Consider the following 18,564-nt stretch of genomic DNA (forward strand, 5'->3'; position numbering starts at 1 on the left):
ATACATATATCTACATATCTCTCTGTCTCTCCGCCTTTCTTTCTTTCTCTCTACATATATATATGGAGAGAGATGCAGTTATGTATATACACGTATGTATATATATGAGTGTGTCTTCAAGTCCTGAGGAGATGTATGGAGGTTCTCCAAGGGTGTTTTGCTCTTAAGAAACGTGCCTGATCTGATTCACAGGATGCAAATACCCCTACGTCTTGATCTCTATAGACACAGGGACGTCATCGCCTCGGAGGTATATAGATCTATATGTATGTATATATGTAAGTACGTATGTATAAAGTATAGACGACCACTCTCTACCGAGTCGCAGAGATTCCTATCTTGTGCAAACAAAGAGATCTCTAGCAAGAGAATGAAGAGCTCGGCTATCCTAAAGGAAGGAAAAGCAACGCCCCACTGAAATATCTCGTCTTTTATACGGAGACTAAAACCGAAGAAGAAGAAGAAGAAGGGTCGCATGCAATAGAAGCAATCAACAAGAAGAAGAAGAAGAAAATGAAATAGGTAGATAGAGAGATATGACGTGAAATGTCTATGAAGACACACTGATGTATAGAGACAATCCTATAGACGACAGGTACATCTGTGAATGGATGTGTATATCCGTATACATCTCCCTCTCTCTCTCTCTCTCTCTATATATATATATATATACCGGTATAGATACCTGTATATAAAGAGAATGTATACATATATATATATATATACGTATCTAAAGTGGGTATATTGTGTGTGTATAGATAGAGGAGTTGTATCTAGAGGACTGAGACATCTCTACTAACTCACATGCCCTTCCCCTGTCTATATCTATAGAGAGAGAGAGATACATGAATATCTTCCTATCTACCTATCTAACTACGTCCAATCCATCGATCCATTCACCTGTCTATCTCTAATCTATCTATTATATATCTACTTTCAATGCCATGACCCATCTATCTATCTATCTATTGCCCTATATAGATCTGTATCTCTCTCTATCTTCCGCGATACCTGTATGATCGATTGTACTTGCCAAGAGGAAAGGTCACTCTTTCAAGTCTCTTGAAATAAGGAAGAAGGTTGGAATATCTCCATGAAGAATCTTGAACGCATGCAGCCCATGAATTGTAATCGTCTGGATGTCCTCGCACATAAAGCATGTAATTGAGAAATCCCGAGCCTCCTCCGACCTTTCCTCGAGGCCAAAAAGAAACACTACGCGGCAGTCCCTAAGAAAATAGGATATGCACAAGGTACAGAGAAGAACGAAAGAAGGAAAAGGAAGAGTGAGAGAAGAAGTCATGCTTTCTCTCTATCTATTGATCTACCTATCTATCTATCTCTCTATCTATCTACCTACCTATGCAGCTGTGACAGGAGATACGTAGGCATCCCACTAGTGAGGGTGGAGGAGAAGACGGGGAAAATCTATGAAGAGTTGAGGGTGCGACGTGAGGAGGAGGGTAGGCTAGGTCAGCTTAGGGGTGGACCTGGAGTTGATGTGAGAAGAACAAGAAGAAGAGATACATAGGGAGAAAGAAAAAGAAGGCGAGAAAGAGAGATAGAGACAGAGAAGGAAAGAGGGAGTGAGAGAAATGAAAAGAGAGATAGAGACAAAGAGAAAACGTGTCTATGTCGCACAGGTGGAGCGTTCTAGGTAGCTATATGTATATAGGTATATATGTCTATATATATATATATGTCAGCATGCATGGGTCAGATGGCAGTCTACAAGAGAAACAGAAACAGAGAAGGAGAAACTCTTCTGTTCACCATAAGCGGGGGGGAAGCGTCATGATGCGAGGCTCACAAAGACCTGACTAGCATGCACATGGGAGGAAGTTTACATGTGTGGATACAAGCATAGAAACATATATATATATATACATACATATGTGTGTATACATATACAGATATAGAAACACATACACATGTGTATGTATCTCTAGCTTGTAGAGAAAAGTAGATATAGGCGCCCTTCCGAATCACCGCTCACTCAGGTCTTCAGATAGATGGCTCTACTCGATGGCAAGATACCTCCATCTACCGACAGACATATACACATGTCAACATCTGTCTTGCTACCTACAGCCCCCCGTATCTAGACACATCCAATCCTGGAGAGTAGAGAATTACCTTGCATGCATGGAGCTGGGAATTTGTCGTGTACTGCCAGTCTATATCCGACCTCTGATTCTCGAGGGTCATGAGGGGTATAACATGCGGCGAGATAACGCGGAGATCGGGTAGACTCCCCGCTTCAATTAACAAGACTGTAGGATGCTTCCGTTCGCCAGAAGAAAGACGTGAATATGCAGAAGAAGACAGTCTCCCCGCAAGGACAGCTCCAGCTGATCCGCTGCCTACTATGATAAAATCGTAACTAGGAAGTAAAGGTGTTTCACATGTAGGGAGAAGCGACTTTCCCGGTGGCCACGCGAAGGCATGGCGGAGAGTTGTGAGATATCCGATCATCTGGAGAAGGAAGGAATGGAAGAAGTTTGGAGGATGAAATGTCTTTAAAGGAGAAGAAAGATCTTCCTCAAAGCATGCTATACTAAACGAACGAAGAGGTGAAGGGTCGTAATGTGTGACATAGAAGGTATAAAGATGATGTGGAAGATGGAAGAGATAGAGTGTGAGCCAGGTGTACATACACCTCAAGGTCTGATTGAGTGTGGAGAAGGGTCGAACGGCGACAGCTTGTAGGGATTTCGAAAGAGAAGAAGAAAGCGATAAGATAGTCGGAGTAAAAGAAGAAGAAGAAGAAAGAGGATGAGTTGTGGTAGAGAGAAAGAGATAACTTCCTACTCCCAAGGATAAGAGAAGAATCAAGAGAGAAAGGGATCTTATGGAAGAGCTAGAAATGTGAAGAGGGTCCTGTTTCCTCTTCAACTGAGTAGAGCACGTCTTGTGTGTAGACTGCGTCCCTGGCGCTATCCCCCCCCCTTGGACGTCATGATGAAAGGTGTGTGAGAAGGGAGGAGCAGAAGAAGTAGAAGAAGAGATACTCCTTTTCTTCGTTTCACTGACTTCTCCTTGGAACCGAGGGGATGAAGAGAGATACAACTTCGAAGAAGAAGACGAATAATCTCGTTGATACTTGAGCAGGACAGGAAAGCCCGAACAGGAATCATCCTCCGACAGAAGAGAAGAAACTTCTTCTTCCGCTTCTTCTTCCACTACTATTGAATTCTCTTCATCTAAAATCTGATCATGTGAAAGTTCGTTCCCCTCACACGGGTCATTCCCTCTATATCGGGTGGCTCTTCCCTTCTTCGCATGGTTCTCTGCTTTTGTCCTACTCCTGATGTGAGATGCCCCATGACGGTTTAGAGCGATCTCCCCGTCTTGTCTGAACACTCTGGTAGTTTGAAGTTCATCGATTCTCTTGAAAATTTCTTCTATGGATCGAGGAGTCGTGAAGTTCTGAGCCAACTCTTGAACTTCTTCGATCGTGTCAGTGGAGTTTGGTGTTCCCCGGAGTGAGTGATAGACTTCTTCTGATGTTTCCACACATGGAGAAAATCGCGTTTCATCGCCATCATCCTCGTCAAAAGCTTTCTCTCCGTCCTTCTCCTCCTCGCCATTGGAAGGGGCCTTCACCTGGCGAGGTTTCTCTTCCTCTTGATCCTGAGACATCCTTGAGATCAGTTTGTCGCCATAGAATGAAGGAGTAGGTCAAGACGAGAGTGAATAAGGGCCGAGAAGTCCCCAAGAAAGATAGAAAGAAGGAATGTGGAAAACACCTTTGAAAAGGAAAACAAAGCAAAGGTTCTTACTGTCTCTTCACCTAGAGGAGTAAAAGGTAGATCGTCGTTGGATCATAGGATAGCCAGAATAGATTCTCTTCACTTCCGCTCTTGAGTTTCTCAACTCGTCTATCCCACTTTTGTCTTCTCTGCCTTCAGTGACCATTCAGAATCGAAGAAGTCTTTCCTGCAAAGGATAGAGGAACGGGGGCGGAATCTCTCTAAAGCCGATCTGCCACTACTTGGGCCTCAAAAAACACTCCAGACGAAAGTACAAGATAAGAGTTTTCACGGCCATTCTTCGAAACTGTCAAACCTAATAGACAAGCCGGAGACAGAATGCACGAAGTCAAAGAATGAAGGATTTCTCGGTGAGTGTCCCCGTGTCTCCTAGGGACGACAAGATAGGAAGATTGCTGAAGATTTGCTTGGCAGAGGTCAACACGACAACGGCCAGTCCCGATTCCACCTTAGTTGGATTCGGGAGGAGCCGAGAACCCGGCCAAAAGAAATTCTCGGGAATGGCTGGAGAAAAAGAAAGGTGAGGAGCTATCTCTCGCCAAGAGAAAAAGCAACGTCTTGGCAAACCTAGATGCAATTGACGGGAAAAGAAACTCAAAATCTGTTTCGTCCGTCAGAAGAAGAGATCTAGCTCTTGCCAATCTGAAAACAGAACGCTCTCTGCGTGCGCTTGTCTCTGCGCAGCTCGGAAGGAGACCATCACGATCGGCCGATCACCCACCCCAGGGCAACCGAAGGATCATCAAGAGAACGAGAGCGATCACCGAGAATCGCGAACTATTGCCGTGTTTGCGGTTGAAAACAATGATAGGCATTAGAGAAATCAAAGCAACTATCACACAGTTCTTTCAAGAAACCTCATCCGAGTCAGAAAATGTATGTAGGTAGATGGAGCTTCACCTGTGTCCGATCAAACCGAGGCAGAGAGGGTCGGGGTGTCGGGGGTTCTCATGAACAACGAACACTTTCTGAGAAGTATCAATCCGAAGGCATAAAGGACTATGTCTTCCATGGCTTTCTCAGTTCAAAAAGTGGATTGCATGCTCTCTTTGTCGTCGATTCTTCCTGATGGTATCGGACTTGAGAGCTCCCGTCCAGTTGGGTGAACGACACCGCGGCGGGATGATCTGCCTGCTAGTCGCGAAGCCATGCGGAAGTGTTGAGCGTGACCCTGCTCATCAACTTGAAACGTCTAAGCACCCGGGGAATGAGAGGATCGTGTGAGAGACGGAGACATAGCAGGATAAAAGCAAAGAACTCAACTCCTTAACTTGCAGCGATCAGTTCCATCAAGACGATCGGCCATCTCTCTTTAGTCATCCCACGGGGAACACCGCGTCGCCTGCTGTTGTCGGCAATGAAGACGTTAGAGGTGGATGTTTTGGAGATATCTTTGCTCTGTGTGAACTCAGGATAAACACGGGTCGAACTGATATGAAGATGACGCAGGAAAACGGATGGCTTCGAAGAGCTTGTTATGAAATGGTGTTGCGTCTGCTCTACTCCTTTGACGAAAGGGCAGATCTTGTTGTTCCTAGGCAGTCATAACTTTACCAAGCATATCAATTTTACCCTTGATCTTAGCAGTGATCTTGCTAAACTTTCACACTGTCCTAACGTCTTCCACCTCACCCTTGTTTTCATGCCGTTTTTTTCCAGTCTCGTGCTGTGTATCTCTATTATAGCCTACCGAAGTCTGATTTATTCTCCAGCGTGAGGGTGAATGGCTTCTGCGGCCGACAGCATCTCCGGAAAACTACGGCAGTCGTGTGGATTGTTGGACATCCAGTTTTCTTTTGGCCCGACCTATGATGTACGGGCCCAGCTTCCAGCCGTACACTGATGTGTTGCCGTGTAGGACTCTCTCGTGTACTACTGAATGCAACAGCGTCAGCTATCTGAACACTCTTGAGAAGCGGAGGACAAGTGAAAATAATTCTCGCTACTATAAAACAAAGGTCTCTCAACACTCCGTGTGAGTGTAGCGGGAGAAGGGTGTGATGAGCTAATGCACCTAGGAAAAGTGAGCCGACGTTCTCGATCGAAAACGGTAAGACAGTTCCTGTTGTGACCGATCGCCATTCAACTTAGAGAACTGGAGATGATGAGACTTTTCGCGGCGGCTCGAGCGGAACGCCGCATCGGCAATTTCTCGAGAAGTGCCATTGTTGCCGAAAAGGGCATCAACAACCTCATCGTCAGATCTTAATGCAAGAAGACCGGCCGCCAGAAGAGCTGCCCAAGTGTAAGACATGTTTCGGATTCAGACGTGGCATTGCCTCAGGCCGTATCACGTTTGCCGGTCCCTCCTTCTAACCCTCCTAGACAGAGAACAGCAATACGACCGAGCTCCAGAACTGACGTCTCAAAGTTTCTGGGTTTATGTCCCCTGTACACTCACGAACTGCCGATATAAGGATAGCCCGCTCAACAACATTGTAGAGGCCCAGTGGAGGTGAGAGAGGCTCCCTGTGGGTGTCTTCTTCCTTAAGACGGCTTGGAAATGGCGAGGGTGAGAACGGCCTTTCAGTGGCAAGCCAGCAGCACTTTTGTCGAGCTTGGAAAATATTTCCATCGTCTCTGCGGTGTCTGCACTGCACCGGCCCTCCCCTGAGCCACTGACCGGTTAGATCAGTTCCCTCTGGCAGTAGAGACTACCGAAGGGATACCACTCTCGAGGGGTGTAACGTAGAGTTTAAAGGTTCGAACAAGATAAATGGAGATGACAGACCACGCCAACAATCCACGGCCAAGAACAAAAAGAAGGACAGCGCAATGCACCTTCAAACCTCATACCTGGGAGACGGGTTGTAATGATACGCACGTAGAAGACAGGCATCTTCTAAGACCGGGTGCGAAATAGCCACTATTTCGATTCGAGACGGATGAACCCAACAAAGACAAGAGAAATGGAAGCGACGGAATCGAGCCAAACAAAAGAGATTCTCCCTGACAACCCATTTCGAGAGAACCACCCCCCGACAAGCAGCTTCTGACAAGGAGGAGTGCCCGCTCCCGGTCGTGGTGTTTCTCTCTTCGACCTGAATTTCCCTCACAAGACAATCTTTACCTATAAGGCTACTAATCGGCTTAGGTTGTCTGAGCAAGACGATTTTAGAAAACGGCGATGATATACAGTTCTACTCTCTGTAGTGCCGAGTGCAACGCGGCGAGATGACTACGTATGTGTGACGGTGTAGGTATGATTGAGGAATCACACCCTAGTGCTTGATGAGCTAGAACCTCGTGCGATATAGAAATAAATAGATACACATATGATTTCTTCTTAAGATCCTCTCATGCCTTGTTTTGTTCTTCCTTCTCTCTTGTAAAGAAGACTTCTTCCTGTCTCTTCCTTCCCCGAGAATCTCATCACTGCTCGACTATCTCTATCGTTGTTTTAGAATGTCGACTGCTGCCTCGTAAATCTCGCGGCGACTCAGAGAGGTTTAAGTGTGCAAATCCGATTTTCACGATGCCGTTTAGTGCATTTAACGGTGGTGCATGCATTGGTCGTGGCGCCATGGGGCCTGCCTCTTCATCTCCACTTGGACTCGTTCCTTCTTGAAGACTTTCGCTACTGACAGGTTGATCTCCAATAGCGATCAATTCTCCCGCTGCATTGTACATCTTCTCATCTCCGTATATAGGATCATCAATCAAGATATCATCTCCAATTTCATCTCTGTTTCTTTCCTTTGTCTCGCTATTATCGTATCTCTCTACGACTGTGCCTGTAGCAGTCTCATCATCTTTCGTGCCAAGTTGCTTTTCTTGACTAGATAGCAACAAGGAATCCTCCCCACTAGCCTCTCCACCAAGAGACTGTTCATTTACCTCTACTTTGCCCTCAGAGGATGTGTCCCCAGGAAAGCTAACTATGCCTGCTGGAGCAGGTCTTGGAAGGATATGAGGTGCTAAAGCTGTAGCCGGTGACGCCGGCTCTGTCGGAGGTGGGGGTGGTGCTATATCAGGGGAAGGTAGAGAGGCAGGCCGACTATCTTGAGTTTCATTCCCCGCGGGAGGTCCGTCCATAGATTCTTCTGCAAACTGAATAGGATGACCAGCCGGATGAATGTAGATTCCGAAATGAGATGGATTCAACACAATACTATCCTCTGGAGGTACAGGCGGTGGAGGCGGACGGGGCGCTGCAAGAACAGCAAACACCATTTTTCATTCGAGGTGAAGAGAGACCCTATCAAGCTAATTGAGAACATCACGTTGAAATCCTAGGAATGATTAAAAACCAGTGAGACTTCATACGACACCAATCTCTGTCGGACAGGTAAGAGACGCGAGCGGTCCGGGGCATAGAAAGCAGAGAAGGTCTTGGGATGAAGAGACAGACATCCTCAGGTTCCATCGTGAGAGAAGTTGTGGAAGAAAAGACAAAAAAGGTCTGTTTCTTCGATAGATAAGACTTTCCCTGATCGAGTTTGCTTACTTCTCTGGCGCTTAGGCTTTGGAGCGACGAGCGGCGCAACAGAAGAAGGTTCTCCAGAGGAGGAATCTTTCGGAAGGGGAGTCGTTGACGGAGAATCGCCCGCACTTGCAGATGGAACTTGTGTTTGTGTGGATGGCGGCCCTACAGGAGAAAGAACAGCGCGAATAAGAGCGATATGCGAGTCGGAGTAGATCACACACAGAACTCTAGAACGATAGTAGCTTCAACGGTATTGTTAGGCGGAAAAGACTTCCATCTCTGTCCTACACAGATGATACTCGTAGTAGGTGGAGAATAACATGATCTTTGCTTTTTCAATAATTCTTGCCGTACATAGTGGGCCAGACTATACACGGACACGCACTCATGTAGACAGGTATATCTTTCTGTCTCAAATCTCCGAAAACCTCCCCTACAATTGTCAAGCGACACACGTAAGCCGACTAGCTGGTTTCTTTGCTTTTGAACTCCTGCGACTCCCCCGCCCCGTGAATCCCGAAGAAGTGCATTTACGGAAACGCCATTTTCGGGCCTCTCAAGTGAACGAAGAAGGGAATCGACGGTGTTGCAGGGCTTTTCCGTAGGTGAGGTACTAAAAAGAAGAGAGAAAGAGACCTCCCCGGTCTTAACCGGAAGTTGCGTCAAGGCAGTAGTTGTGAAACATCACATTCCCGAACTGCAAGACGGAGAGTCACCCCGCGAGCACTAGAGTATGCAAAACATACAAATGAACTACTCTCACTGTCTATGAGACAGGTGAACGTCAAGGAAAGTTAGAAAGCTGAGTTAGACTGAGAAGAGAAGGACCAAGAAGATCTCATCCACATGGTGAACGGATTTCCATGGACTGTCAAGCCTAGGAGGCACGCACTTGGAGATTCAGGGGAAGCAGCATGCACTGAGCCACTGGAAAAATGACTTAGGAAAACCAAAAAAAAGAAGACGAAGAGAGAACACATCCGCCCGGCGGAACTTTCCATTGATGCCATATCTAGGAAGTGACGATCCTGGATTTCTTCGTGAAAATAGAAGGCTGTCAGTAGATGGAGAAAGAACGGAGAAGATGCAAAGCCGTATTCTCTCCCATGATCACCGTGAACAACATCGCCAACACGAATGTCCTTCCTATGCACAAAAAGACAACCCCCAGAAGACGCCTCTCCTCTTTCGTTCAGGCTGGCGTTCTACCTCTTCGCAAGATAGAAGACACAGAAACCGAACCAGGACAGTGGAGAGAGAGAGCTCCTTCTCTCCCAAAACGTTGCGGACTAAAGAACACTCTTCCTAAAAAGAAGGCTTCTGCTGGACAGACAACTTTTCTTGCGTGCGTTCGATGTCCCGATCAAGCTAGTGAGTTTTGCAACAGAGCGAGTGAGTATTCGACCACGATGACGATCCGAGGCAGCAGCCCGACCTGCCTTTCTCCCTCCTCGTGTCCTAATAGGATTGGTGTCTGTTTCTTCTAAGAGAAGGTAGGAAAGGCACTTATGCCTTGCTCATTTTCTCTCCAGTCAGTGCGTCTGAGAGGTTGAATGGACGATAAAGGGAAAGAACGCGGCGGCTTACTTACCTCGCCTTTCTGAGTACCAGTGAAGACGGAACGATGTAGTAGTGAGAGCAAAAAATAGAGGTATCACAAAAGGACTTCACTCGGGAAGAGTTAGCTGAGTTCTCTACGTCTCCGTCATCATGACGCGACGAACTAGAGTTGCTTTTGTATAGGCATCTCAGACATTGAGTACCATAGTACCGTAAACCGGTGACAACTACTGCTACCGATCTATCTCCGCATGCTTACTTATCGCAATCTTCCCGACAGAGGTCTGTTTTTTCTTCTCCTTTCCTTTCTGTATCACATAGAAAAGCTTCTTGGCGTCTCATTTTCCTATCCCGGTGACTGATGGATCGGTACGGCTGACTTAGCAGAACAGCAGAGAGAGGTGCCCGTGCAATCGCTATGTGTCTAGTCGGTCTTGGTCGATGGAAGAACATAAAGGTTGATACTCCGCAGCTCCCATTCTCTGTCAGGACAACTTCTCGAAATCTTCACGAAAAGATGGTCAGCGCGTCTTTCCTTCTCATCAACAGTTGAGCTCTTTCTTTGTCGCAAACTCCCTGATGCCGATGATCTGTATGATCTGACAGTTCCCCTAACGCCCTCACTCGAGAGAACAACCTATCGAGTGTTCAGCTGGCTAAAAGATTCTTATGAAAAAAAAGAAACATCACACGACAGAGACGAAACCTCTCTACTCTGGTAGCACGTCCTCTAGTGTCTAGACTTCCTTCTGTGAGACTGCTTTCACCACCCACCGACCGTTCCTTTACTATTGGAATGAATGAAGAGAGCTTTCCCAACCTCGCTCTAACTTCATCCACCTTCTTTTATTGTACAAAAATGAACTACGAAGCGTAAGATATGGACTCCTCGTCCTTCTAAATTCCACTGAGGTACCTTTCAAGGAGACAATCTCGCAATCCAGCCAGTGAGATCGACCATCCCCCATGGATCAACAATTCATCTAGCCGTGGAAGTCGGAAGTTGAAATGCGGGTCAGCGACAGGTTTCTTCTCTTTAACGAGAAGGAGAATCGTAGAGAGACGTCGTAGCAGGCCCAGCGCAAAACACTTTCCCAATGTGTTGGGTTCCTCTTCTTGTGCATTCTCATAGTTTTCTCTGAAATACAGAACGCAGCACCTCCTGTTAAGCTACGATCAGATGGTCAAAACAGTCAAGTCTCCTCCCCAGGCGCCCTTCTTCGACCTTTTAGTAAGACCTCCTTCTCTAAGAAAACTCCGAGCTTCTTGAGTATATCGCTCCCGGTAAGAGACCCTCTTACTGTGTACCTCGTACTGCTTGACTCTTGAGAAACATTCTTCACACTCGCGTAATGCTCTTTCTCCTTCCCGCCTTCTCTTGCTCTACCTTCTTGTTCCTCGCCTCTAATCACTTTTCAACAACGTGTTAAAGATGAGTGAGTACCTCTTATCCGTGCATGCTCCCCTCTCATTCTAATTCTCTCTACGTTACCGCAAATTTGCATCCCTGAAAGACTCCGTGTACTGTTTAACTGTGGAGTGTATCTTTCCATCAAGCTTGTGACATTCTTTCTTTCTTTCTCGTGCTTCTCCCCTGCTGGTCAAAAGACATCGCATGTCTTCTCCTTCTTTTCCACCTCTCTCCAAGACACTCATGTCCCCTATGTGTCTATCTCACGTCATACAAGGATCGATCCCTTCGAACTCCTCCTGTCTTCTTCTCTAACTGCCTATCTTTCCTCACTCGCAGCGTCCTACGAACCCCTCTGCTGGCTTCTCTCCTCTACCTGGAACGAACTTAAAAAAATTCGCCTCCTTTCGCCTTTACGCATGAAGGCATAGCTTCCTTTCAAAGCCTTGAGGAGAACAAAGAGAGCTATCAGAAATCGATCTTTCGACTACTCCCTCGGGAATGCACAGAAACACACCTCTCTCAGGGAACTAAGTCGGATAGTCATAATCTTGAAAGAAAGCAGCTAAGCAGACAGAAAGGCAAAACGAACGGTTGGCGGTTCTTCAAAGCAATTATTCTATCTTGTTCTCTCTCTCTATTCATTCGCGACTGTATCGCCCCTATGACACTTATACTAACGCCTCCTCTCTCTTCTCTTTCTTTTAGCAGGATCTTCTTTCTAAGCAAGATCCACTACCTTTCAGGCAGAAGAAAGCCTATCTTTCTTGTCCTTCTCTCTAAGGCGTTGGGTGAACTTGAAAGAAAGTTCGATTTCTTTAAAAGTAAAAAGACAAGAAACGACAAAATACTAAGATTGATGGACATGAACATGCACCTGACGTCAGGAACCTCCCCCCCCTATATATACCTTATCTATGTATATAAATATATATATTTATACATAGATATAGAAGACAACGGCGAAAGATAAGATAAGAAGAAGAGAGATAGAAGAAGAGACCGCTGCACTTAAGAAATCTGTGTCTTTTTTCACAGTCACTCCACGATCTCTCCTCAAACTTCTTTTCTCTTGATCTTCTTCATTTCATTACCTATATCTTTCGTCACCTTTCAAATGCCTTCCACAAATCTTCTTCTTCTTCCTATCAGACCTATTACGAAAGACATGAACTCTCTTCTTTACTCTGTCCTCTATCTATCTATCTATCTTCCCCCTATCTGTTTCTATTGGGATCACTCTATCTATCCCTGTCTCACCATTCGATTTTGACTCTTTTACTCCCTCCTCCTACTATCCTGACAGGCTGACTCTTTCTATGAGAAGCCGGACAGAAGAAAAGAACAAAAGAGAAGGGAACATTTGATACCTAGCTGACGCTTCCATATATATGAGACAAGAGAAGAAAAGGAAAGAGAAAAAGAAGAAGAAAAAGAAGATCTTCTCTGTTTTCCCTCATGCCTCCCTGCCTTCCTCTTCCGTATCGCCTTATAAACGGAGAAGAGGCCTTAAAAAGAAAAACTGCCTAAATGATCGATGATCCCTCAGATGATGACATGAGGATGAAATGCACTGCATGCATGCAAAAAAGAAGGAAGGAAGCAGGCCTACGGCGTTAGAGGCTTCCCAACACATCTATGAATAGCTAGCTATTTCTATCTATCTTTAGCTATCTGTCTTTGATCTATCTATGTTCGATCATCTATCTATCTATCTTTCATCATCTATCTATCTATCTTTCATTTATCTATTTATTACCTCGAAGACGGGTGTCTAAAGAAGATAGACAACAAGAGCAAAAGAATGAGAGAAGAAGAAGAAGTCGTATTCTTCTTCTTCATCCCCCCGCTCTCTTTTATGTGATCTTTCTAGATCTCGCTCTACCTTCCCTTCCCACGTCGACAGGAAAAGAAAAGAAGAATCTAAGACCATGAAAAGAAGAAAAAGAAAAGGAGAAGAAAGGAAGAAAAAAAGAAGGGCCAGTCAGTCATCCATCTAAGAAGAAAAAGAGAGAGCTTCTCCTCTCCCCCCCCTCTATGGAGATGTCCTACTCTCTCGACTATAAATCTACATATGGATTTCTAAGCAACCACATGATCCACACGAAATCTTTCCTTTTCTTTTCTTCCCCTTTTTCACTCTCTTCGCTGGCTTCTCCCCGTTTCTTCTTCCTTTTTGAGAGAATGAGATAAAGAAGAAGAAGCAGGTCCAGCAGAAGAAGGCGAAGAGAAAGAGAGAGAAGGAGGTTGATATACACCCCCTCCGCCACGTCCACCCCCACAGCTTGAAGAAGAAGAAGAAGATGAGGAGAAGAAGACGGAGTTTTCATGAGGCATCTTCATAGACACTCGGCATACACCTGGAGAAGAGCAAAAGAAGAAAAGAAACAACGCATACTCCCTCTAAGCAGTCTTTCTTCTATCTCATCAATCTTCTCCTTCTTCTTATCTCTCTCCTCTTCTTCTTCTAGGTAGCTGGGGTGCTAGTTTCGCTGGTTCTCTTGCGCAAGGATTTCCTCATGGAGCGAGCGCTAGGGATTTCCGGAGTTTTCTCCGTCTATAGAGAAGTCTACGCCGCATGTAGATGGATAGAACACGTAGGTTATGTAGGTAAAGATTCGACGAAATCCCCTCCTCACACAGAGAGAGAGAGAGAGAGATTCTACGGAAGATGCGACCTTCCCCAACTCCTACCACGACAGGAAGGGAAGAAAAAGATCAAGAAGAAGGACGTTGAACGAAGAAAGCAAAAAGAAAAGACACATAGATAGACAGACTAAAGATAGATAGATAGAGGTAGATTTAAGATAGGTGAATAGATTAAAGATGAATGGACAGATTAAAGATAGATGAAGATAAACAACAAGTTTATGCATCTACTGACTGACCTTCCTCTTGGTGTCTTTGTGTGTCTTTCTGTCTACGATGTAAAGACGATCCTGGGCTTCCTTCCGGGAGAGACGAAGAACGACACCTAAATGAAACAAGATTGAAAGAAAGAGTGAGAAAGAAAAACGGATAAGAAAGAAGAAGTTTCGAGAAAAAGAAGAAGAAGAAAAGCCATGACCTGGAGACAATGAAGAAAGAAGGAACGGACAGGAGAAACAAGAAAGAGGTCTACAGCTGCATTTCTACACGAGCAATTTTATGAGCTCTCCACCACGGCATGAGCACTTTCATGAAGAGATCTCTTCTTGTTCCTCTTGCACGCAAAAGCAGAAGAAAGAAAGAAAGAAAGAAAGAAAGAAATAAGGAAGAAAGAAAGAAAGAGATAAGAAAGAAAGAAAGAAGTGAGATAGGGAAGGGATGTGCGTGTGTAGACATGTTCCTCACCCTGTAGGAGGTGAAGAAGAAGAGGAAGGGAAGAAGAAGAAAGACGAAGAAGAAAAAGAAGTATTATCAGAGAGTCTACAGACAAAAGAAGAAGCACATGCAGAGACAGGCACATGGCGAGATAGATAGGATGAGAATAAGACAAAGAAAGATAATAGACAGAGTAAAGCGAAGAAAAAGAGAAAGAAAAAAGATGAGAGGGGAGGCCAGTAACGAGAAGAGAGAAGTAGACACACGGTGTCTACTTTTCTACATATCTCTTTTGGTCTCTTTCTACCATCACAGCGTCTATCTACACACCTGTTGCACGGTGTATATACACCCGAGGAGCTATACGGAACGGTGATAAGCAGAGAAAGAAAGAAACTCTCAACAGGATGAACAGACAAGTCTAGGAATGTTCTACGCTGACAGTCTACGAGAGACAAGGACAAGAATGAATATATATGAACCCTCCTAAGACATCGAAAAAGACTAGCTAGAGAAAAATTGCCTTTTTCTCTTTTCTTCCTTCGTATCTCTCTGTTCCTCATTTCTTTCCTTCTCTTTCCCGTCTCTCTTTCTATTTTCTTCAATCAGCCACAATACGATCTTGTGATGTCTCATTCGGACAAATCTCTTGTCGAAGATCCCGTAAAAGAAGACACGTGTCTAGCTAGCTAGCGAGCTAACCTGCGATATCCCTCGCCATCACCGTGGTAATGGTGGTGATGAGGCGCATGCACTCGAACTTGAGGAGGCTGAAGAGAAAAGACAAGAAAGAAGAAGAAGTGAAGAGGGAGGCTACAGAAAAGAAGAACAGAAAGAAGAAAAGCTTGCAAGAAAGGAGTGGATAGATGGCACCTCCATCCGTGAGGGTTCAAGATGCCTTCTTCTCCCCCTAGTACACCTACCACCCCTACTACCACTACTATTACCCTTCCTGCACATCGCCATAGAGACAGCACGGCCTCTCTCTCTTTCTTTCTTCCATTCGTTCTTTATGTCTTTCTTTCTTATCTCTTTCTTTCTGTTTGTCTTTCATTCTTCTCATGAGCTCTCATTCCTTAGTGTACTGCTTGAGAAGCTATTCTCTATGAACGAGAGAGCGGATGAAATACTAGTATTGTTGAACCCTTTTGTTTAGCCTACACATAGGGACCAAAGAAGAAGAAGAAGAGCTAGAAGAAGAAGAATCTTTCGAATCATCATAATCTTCTTCTTAAGACAGGCAAACATATAGAGATAAGAAACACTTGGCGTGACCTGAACGGAGCATAGTCTGCTAGCCATCCCTCCATGCTACTAAAACGACTCCTTCTCTTCAGAGGGGTTCATAGAAAGGCATTCCCACATACATATGCATACATAGACACGCACGCATACATATTCCTACATACCTAATCATAGTCAAGGATTCATACATAGTCAGACATACACCGAGTAGATGGATAGATAGATTGAAGATAGATAGATTGGAGAGAGATTAAAGGTAGATACTTATGCATGAAGGGCGAGAGAGAGAGAGAGAGAGATGCGGTATGTCTATAGAAATACATATGCACATCTAGATGTCTATGTGTGAATGACGCGGTGTGATATGTAGGTGCCGGCTTTTTGGACAGACCTCAGAAGCGACGGCGGAAGAGAAGACAGGATAGGCCTCAACGTCTGACTCCTCCTCCTCTTCGCTTTCTTCGTCATCTTCATCCTCTTCATCTTCTTCTACCAGCAGGCCAGAACCTCTCTCAAGCACCTCAGGCAGATAATTCCGCTTTTCTCCTTCTTCATTTTCTTCCTCTCCTCTTACCATCGCAGAGGCAGAGAGAGCTCTCAAGGCTCTTCTTCTCGCGCTGCGCCTGCAGGTGTACATACAGCAGATACACACGATTTCATCCCAGCAAATCTCACCTCCCTCTGATCCACGAAGATGCTCACACCCCACCCATTCTATAGACATACATATCAACTTATATATACATATATATATATATATGTATACGGATATATACATGCATATATACATGTATATACATATATATATATATAGATACGGATACACCGATATTCGGAGATGTTTCTCTATCTATAGGTGTCTACGTAAACCTATCCACATATATATATATATATATGTATGTGTATAAATATACCAAGAGTGCGATGAATATATCTGAATGCGATAGAGGTTTGAGAATGACGTAAATAAGAAGCTTTCACTTGCTATGCATTCTCTTAGCAGCTAGGGTGTACGTACACCCAATGCGGACGAAACAAACGACAGAATATCACTTCGACCTGTCTCTATCCATATACACACAGATGAATAGCTATGTATATATATACATATAGAACCTCGAGGTATCAGTATCCACATCGAGTTGATCTGTGCATATATCTATCATCTATATGAATATACATACATATATATACAGACAAGTAAGTTGAATGGGTATCGGTCTCTCCTCTGCTATAGGTGCAGCTGTAAGATGCGCGCTGACAAATTCCTCCCTCCCTCCACCCCTGCATATCCATACATACACATAGATATATAAATATATATACACATATATACACACGGATCTACACAGGGGCATTGCCAGTATATTTAGGGAGCATTGCCGTAACATATGTGGCATATCAATACGATCGGTTACATCCATATATATGTATAGTGTATATATGTGTATATAGTACGTATACGTATATATGTACATATATAGGTCCGTACAGTAAGTATATGGGAGAAAGTGAATAGAGGGGTTTGGTGTGTGTCGCATGCTTGTCTAGGGAGTGAAAAGATCTGTGAAGAAAACACTTAGAAGAGCGAGAGAGGAGAGAACAAGATGCAATCGTCTTATGGAAGAAATACTCTCCATCTGGAACTCCTCAATACTCAAGAATACACGCACCTACATGCATGCACCTGTATACACTATGTACATATGTATATACATATCTATATATATATATATATATACGTCTCTCTCTATAGATGTATATATATGACTGTGTGTATATGAAGATGACGGTGCCGATAGAGCCATAGATGATACTGGGTTTGGAGACTGGAAAAGAACTGTCGACGCCTACAGAAGACCTAAAGAGATGCATGCAGGCAACACCTCTCTCAGTCAAAGTGAGATAATGAAAAAGAAGAGAAAGAAGAAGACATAAGACATGAGAATGAGTGAGAGAAAGAAAGGAAGCGTGAGAAAGAAAGAAAGAAAGTGATATACTTTTTGAAGATACTTCCAAGGCGATAAGTGAAGAGGCCAAAGAGAAGTACGGCCTGAAGAGGAAGAAGCAGAAGCATAGGAGAAGGAAAGAAAGAAAGAAAGAATAAAACACGAAGAAGAAGAAGAGTCACATCCTTAAGATCGAAGAAGCATAAAGAGAAAAGAAGCTCGACTTCACCCCTCCCCTCTCAAAGAAAAAACGAAAGAATGTATACACTCCATTCCCTCTTAGAGAGATAGAGAGATAGATAGATAGATAGGCTGAATAGATTGAAGACAGAGTGACAACTATAGATAGATAGATAGATTAAAGATAGATGAAGATATACGGAGACCTGTAGGCAGACACATTTATGAAAGGCTGCTATGTGATACTCTTCCATATGGTGACGAAGCCTGAGCTTTCCTGGAGAGACCGAGGTGTCTAGGCATGTGTAAACCCTAGCCTCTACATCAGGTGTATGTACCCCCCACCTACAATGACACTCGTCACCTACTGCCCTTCCCTGCCCTTATGTTGCTATCTATCTTGACTCTATCTATCTTGACTCTATCCCTCTATCTCTTTTCTATCATTTATCTTAACTGAGACACTAATGAGGTGTCTGCTGTAGAGGAAAAGAGACGGCTGTGTGATTTGGGTTTCTTCTATGGACGTGTACGATGGAAAGATATGCTCCCTAGTCCCGTGAAATAGATCCTCCCCAACTCCCTAGCCTTCCTCCTCGTCTTTCTCTCTTCTACCAGCCTCCTCTATATCAGTCAAAAGAAACACGCGCGAAAGAACCCATCGTGATGCCGTCAACTTTCATGAAAAGAAAAGAACAAATAGAAGAAGAAGAAGAA

The 18,564-nt window shown here is 44.5% G+C and overlaps 5 protein-coding genes across 5 annotated transcripts; all 5 read right to left on the bottom strand.

Annotated features, from left to right (window-relative positions):
* Positions 1 to 2,172: 2,172 nt before the first annotated feature.
* CSUI_007358 (glucose dehydrogenase) lies at positions 2,173 to 2,557 on the bottom strand (the record flags this gene model as incomplete). The annotated part of the gene is made up of 1 exon (XM_068067504.1): positions 2,173 to 2,557. A coding segment is annotated over exon 1 (303 nt), but the record flags the coding sequence as incomplete, so codon positions are not given.
* An 833-nt stretch (positions 2,558 to 3,390) lies between these two features.
* CSUI_007359 (uncharacterized protein) lies at positions 3,391 to 3,851 on the bottom strand (the record flags this gene model as incomplete). Its single annotated transcript, XM_068067505.1, has 1 exon — positions 3,391 to 3,851. A coding segment is annotated over exon 1 (252 nt), but the record flags the coding sequence as incomplete, so codon positions are not given.
* Positions 3,852 to 6,460: 2,609 nt separating this feature from the next.
* Positions 6,461 to 9,465, bottom strand: CSUI_007360 (uncharacterized protein). Its single transcript, XM_068067506.1, has 3 exons — positions 9,092 to 9,465; positions 8,221 to 8,361; positions 6,461 to 7,924 (listed from the first exon to the last, which is right to left on the bottom strand). Exons 1-3 carry the CDS (start codon positions 9,207 to 9,209, stop codon positions 7,146 to 7,148), a joined length of 1,038 nt encoding a protein of 345 aa, XP_067920518.1. The 5' UTR covers positions 9,210 to 9,465; the 3' UTR covers positions 6,461 to 7,145.
* A 576-nt stretch (positions 9,466 to 10,041) lies between these two features.
* Positions 10,042 to 10,895, bottom strand: CSUI_007361 (uncharacterized protein; the record flags this gene model as incomplete). Its single annotated transcript, XM_068067507.1, has 1 exon — positions 10,042 to 10,895. A coding segment is annotated over one exon (237 nt), but the record flags the coding sequence as incomplete, so codon positions are not given.
* A 1,217-nt stretch (positions 10,896 to 12,112) lies between these two features.
* CSUI_007362 (uncharacterized protein) lies at positions 12,113 to 17,771 on the bottom strand. Its single transcript, XM_068067508.1, has 6 exons — positions 17,719 to 17,771; positions 16,110 to 16,341; positions 15,176 to 15,243; positions 14,504 to 14,578; positions 14,059 to 14,144; positions 12,113 to 13,530 (listed from the first exon to the last, which is right to left on the bottom strand). The coding sequence occupies exons 2-6, from the start codon at positions 16,293 to 16,295 to the stop codon at positions 13,307 to 13,309; spliced, it is 639 nt and encodes a 212-aa protein (XP_067920520.1). The 5' UTR covers positions 16,296 to 16,341; positions 17,719 to 17,771; the 3' UTR covers positions 12,113 to 13,306.
* Between the last annotated feature and the right edge of the window lie 793 nt (positions 17,772 to 18,564).

The sequence above is a fragment of the Cystoisospora suis genome (assembly GCF_002600585.1).
Source record: "Cystoisospora suis strain Wien I chromosome Unknown contig_3877, whole genome shotgun sequence".
NCBI lineage: Eukaryota > Apicomplexa > Conoidasida > Eucoccidiorida > Sarcocystidae > Cystoisospora > Cystoisospora suis.